The 5,231-nt window shown below is 37.9% G+C and overlaps 1 protein-coding gene across 1 annotated transcript; it reads left to right on the forward strand.

Moving 5' to 3' along the window:
- Positions 1-447: 447 nt before the first annotated feature.
- On the forward strand, positions 448-4,826 carry LOC115197013 (cytosolic 5'-nucleotidase 1A). Its single transcript, XM_029758133.1, has 6 exons — positions 448-747; positions 870-992; positions 1,155-1,284; positions 1,395-1,517; positions 1,699-1,865; positions 4,189-4,826. The coding sequence occupies exons 1-6, from the start codon at positions 712-714 to the stop codon at positions 4,459-4,461; spliced, it is 852 nt and encodes a 283-aa protein (XP_029613993.1). The 5' UTR covers positions 448-711; the 3' UTR covers positions 4,462-4,826.
- Positions 4,827-5,231: the final 405 nt, after the last annotated feature.

The raw sequence follows: 5,231 nt of genomic DNA on the forward strand, positions 1-5,231 counted from the left end.
TACAGTAGAGTATCAAATAACGTCTTGGAGGAAAAGCAAGAGTAAACAGAAGCATTTTCATTTACATATGAAGTAGCATAAAAAACGGTTCTGTTACACCACTGTGCAAAGTGACAACCGTCCCTCCATGAGTGAAGAGTCACCTCTCCTATCATCTCATTCACTATTTATATTTATCCCATTACTCTCTTGTATTCAAATTACAAACGTGCTCTATTGATGGACTCATCTGACTACTTTGTATTTATGCTGCAAGTTTTTAAGTCCTCTTGGTTTTATAAATATGCAATTTATAAATATGGTTGCCATGACAAATAAATAACACAATCTCATAATTTGCGGAGTTCTGTGGAGTTATGCTAGTCCTACTACTCCTGTACAGCGGGTGGCAGTATTGGATAAGTATCTGAGAGTTTTTTTTTACGAAAAACACTGTAGAAAGGGAGGGCAATTTTACGGCAGTCGCTCACAGGAAGGCTACTAGTTTCAAATGGTTCTTTATTCTGCATAATCTGTTCAACATATGTTGAAGTTTGTCATTATAGCCTATTCAAATAGACCATTTTGCAAGAACAAATGCCTTCTGAAGTATTCCTGAAAGTCAATTGGCTTTGTACTTTCGTTTTCATGGTTAAGAAACTTTAGAGTTTGGAGATTGTTTGCGTTATTATTTTTCAAACTATTATCTTTCAAACTGCTTTATCAAGCAGGATGGATTTAATGGTGCGCAACCCGGATGTCAAGCAGGTGAGACAACGTCATGTCACATATCCTGCGGCAGAACTGTATTTTCATAATAGTCAACAGAAAAACGACTTATATACGTCTATGTTTGAGCACTGCTGTTGAATGTTTATGTCTGTCTCTAGAGAGACGCAGCTCAGGCTGTGGTTGTTGCAGTGTCATCAGATGCAATTTTTGACCCAGAGGTTGAGCAGGTCCATGGAGCCACAGAACCTTTGAGAAAGGGAGATGCTTTTTCTTTCATGAAGGTGAATATTCGTTGTTTTAAGCACCCATAATGTATGCACAGGTAGCAGTATTACGAAGTGACATTTAAAAGTGTTATGCACATAGAAATGGAATTAGTCTTTACAGAAATATAGTTGGCCTTACTCTATTTTTATGGTTTTGCATGCTTTCATCCCCATCAGGCCATCCAGGTAGTGAATGAAAGACTGCTGACCATGAACTCTGATGAGACATTGCTGTTTGATGTGATTCTGCTGTCCAATGACAGCGAAGAAAAACACTCACGGATCATTGCCAGTGCAAAACATTATGGTACGGCATACACTCCGAATTAGGCCTACAATTGGGGTATGAGAGAGTACACAGCAAGATACTGTATGTAAGATTAATCACTATTTTGTATTTCTTGTATTCGCCAAAAGGTCTTGATATTGGCAGATTTTGCTTCTGCAACAAGGAAGATTCCATTGAGAGCCTGCAATCAAACAACGTGAAACTGTTCCTATCAACGGATACTAATGATGTGTGCAAGGCCTTACAAAAAGGTATGGTTTTTCGAAGTCTTACATTAACTCAGAAACAAACCTTAATTTGGTGAACATTTGTTATCGTACAGATTTTAATGAAATACCGCCCTCACTCACTCTCTCACACACACACACACACACATAATCTGTCTCTCAACCCAACTGTTCAATTCCCCTGTTTCTTTTGCCATTGTGTCAGGTGTTCCAGCAGCCCAACTGTACCGTCAGACAGACCCACATCAGACAGAGGATCAGCTCAAAGTGGTGTTCTCAGGAGACGTGATTGGATCCTCAGAGGAGATGCTGCCTGGCCTAAGAGAACAGGGCTTCACCGAGCCCCAGCTGCAGGGCTTTAAAACTGCAAAGGTACAGTAGTTGTGGTATAACAACATACCTGTCCTACCCTTCTAGAAGACATGACTATATAGAACCATAACGGGTTCAAAGGCTTACTTCATATGGCCTTCAAAAGGTTCTATATAGAACTGCAAAGCACTTTTATTTTTAGCAGTGTATATAATAGAGGTCGACCGATTAGGATTTTTCGCCGCCGATACCGATTAATCGGCCGATTATTATTATGATTTTTTTTTTATATGTATATACACACACACACACACAGCTCTGAAGTGACAACGATACTGAAGAGTCTGCTTAGGAGACAAATACTCTCAACTGTTTGAATAATAAAAATAGAGTTTAAGTTACCTGTGATGAATGCTGAAAACAAAATCTGTAATTTCTATATGCAGGAAATCCTATTTTAAAAAATGGGCATGGTAAGAATTGACTACCAAAGTGCGAGTCATAATTCCCATGACACCTTCTAGCAAAATCTGAAAAGCGGTTCCTTCATTTATTCCATAGGATATTTTTAGATTAACTTAAAATAAGGTCTGTGTTTGGTTTAGGCTTACACCACCTTGCCAATTTTATAACTGTGTAGATATCCATAGGATATAACTCTGATCAATATAAGCGAAGATAATTTTTTTTGTAGAGTGGATTTATGAAAATATGTTGACAAACGTTACCTAGTGAGATTTACACGGGTATCAAAACACCGAGGCGGTTTAAGCCCAAAACACAGACCTTATTTGAAGTAGATCAAGACATTCTCTATGGAAGACATGAACAGTAAAATAACGAAGGAACCCCTTTCAAGTTCAGCCGCAAGTTATTACAGGAATTATGACGCGTCGACTATTTCTCTCTAAACCATATCTTTGACTATTACGAGCCTGCTACTGCCTACCACCGCTCAGTCAGACTGCTCTATCAAATATAAAGACTTAACTATAATATAATAAACCTTAGGTCATTAATATGGTCAAATCCGGAAACTATCATCTCGAAAACATTATTATTTCAGTGACATACGGAACCGTTCCGTATTTTATCTAACAGGTGGCATCCATAAGTCTAAGTATTCCTGTTACATCGCACAACCTACAATGTTATTTCATAGTTCTGTAAAATTCTGGCAAATTAGTTTGCAACGAGCCAGATACCCTGATTTTGCGTGCAACGAACGCAAGAGAACTGACACAATTTCACCTGGTTAATATTGCCTGCTAACCTGGATTTCTTTTAGCTAATAAATATGCAGGTTTAAAAATATATACTTCTGTGTATTGATTTTAAGAAAGGCATTGATGTTTATGGTTAGGTACAGTCGTGCAACGATTGTGCTTTTTTTCGCAAATGCGCTTTTGTTAAATCATCCCCGTTTGGCGAAGTCTGCTTTCTTTGTTAGGAAGAAATAGTCTTCACAGTTCGCAACAAGCCAGGCGGCCCAAACTGCTGCATATACCCTGACTCTGTTTGCAAGAGAAGTGACACATTTTCCCTAGTTAAAAGAAATTAATGTTAGCAGGCAATATTAACTAAATATGCAGGTTTAAAAATATATACTTGTGTATTGATTTTAAGAAAGACATTGATGTTTATGGTTAGGTACACGTCGGAGCAAAGACAGTCCTTTTTCGCGAATGCGCACCACATCGATTATATGCAAAGCAGGACAGGCTAGATAAACTAGTAATATAATACCTGGGATAGGATAAAGTAATCCTTCTAACCCCCCCCCTTAAAAGATTTAGATGCACTATTGTAAAGTGGTTGTTCCACTGGATATCATAAGGTGAATGCACCCATTTGTAAGTCGCTCTGGATAAGAGCGTCTGCTAAATGACTTAAATGTAAATGTAAATATCATCAACCATGTGTAGTTGACTAGTGTTTATGATTGATTGATTGTTTTTTTCTAAGATAAGTTTAATGCTAGCTAGCAACTTACCTTGGCAACGTAAAGCAGGTGGTTAGAGCGTTGGGCTAGTTAACGTAAGGTTGCATCCCCAAGCTGACAAGGTCAAAATCTGTCGTTCTGCCCCTGAACAAGGCAGTTAACCCACCGTTCCTAGGCCGTCATTGAAAATAAGAATGTGTTCTTTAACTGACTTGCCTAGTTAAATAAAGTTTTTTTTTTTTTTTAAAGTACAAATATATATATTTTTTTAAATCGGCAAATCGGTGGCCAAAAATACCGATTACGATTAGTCGGCCATTCCGATTAATCGGTCGACCTCTAGTATATAATACTGTATGGGTTTCCATTGATAATGCACTTACTATATGTGAGTTGGATTAATTACTCGCTTTCACTAAAGTATTGCTGTTTGTACTCAAGGGTTCCATGAAAGAGTTTGCCGTATTGATGGGAGAGATGAGGAGGAGGTTTGGGTTGGAGGGCAGCCCCCTCTGCACCGGCCTGATGACATTGTGGAGCTCCAGGGATGTGTGTGCCAGCGCCCTGAAGACTCTACGAGGCTGGGGACTGCTTGTGGATGAGGCCTTCTGCCTGGCCGGAGCCCCTCGTAGCCCCATCCTTAACTTGGTACGGCCTCACATACTCTGCCTCGATGGCCTGTATCACATGGAGGGGTTCACTGCAATGTCATGATGGATTCTTTGGAATGCAAGAAAGATTATTTGGAAGGTAAGAAGGGTTTTACATAGAACCCTTCTGAATCTGAATAAGCTTTTTTATCGTATTTTTTTCCTTTATTTTAAATAGTCACCGAGCATTAGTGTTTGAACTTTAGCATCAGGAGTGAGTAATCTGATAAGTGTAAAAATATAGGTTTGAGAATGTTTTAAACTGTACCTATATGGGAATATTTGTGCATGCATCTGGTATTCCCTTGATCATTTTACATATATAGTAGACATAGTGGATATTTTTGACATGATTTCTGTCTTTCTATTATTATTATTTTCTGTTATTTTATTAAGCTGAGAGTAGGAGAATAAAAGGGAATAAGTTAACCGGCTGTTGATTTTTCACTGTAACATGTATAGTGTTGATTCAGGAGTTAAATTAACTTGACACTCAGAGGTGTAAAGGAACCACAGTGTTGGTGTTCATAACCAGAGTTGAGTGTGCTTTTGTCATATTTACTAAAAACACTCAAAACCAGGCTCATCATTATTATATTTCCCAGCATACTCTATTGCTGGTTGATTTTCAGAATTGTTTGTTTCAATATCTTTCTTATTGCATGTACATTCATTTGTTGATTAATATTATTCTACACACAAAGATACATAACATACATTTTTCTAAAATAATCAAATTTGTTAGTATTTGGATTTATTGCACCCGTTAATGAGATGTTTTTTTCCAGTTTAGATGATTTAGGTAGTGTCCTTACTCAATCTTCCTTACACTGG

Source organism: Salmo trutta, chromosome 7, assembly GCF_901001165.1.
Source record: "Salmo trutta chromosome 7, fSalTru1.1, whole genome shotgun sequence".
In the NCBI taxonomy this organism is placed as follows: domain Eukaryota; kingdom Metazoa; phylum Chordata; class Actinopteri; order Salmoniformes; family Salmonidae; genus Salmo; species Salmo trutta.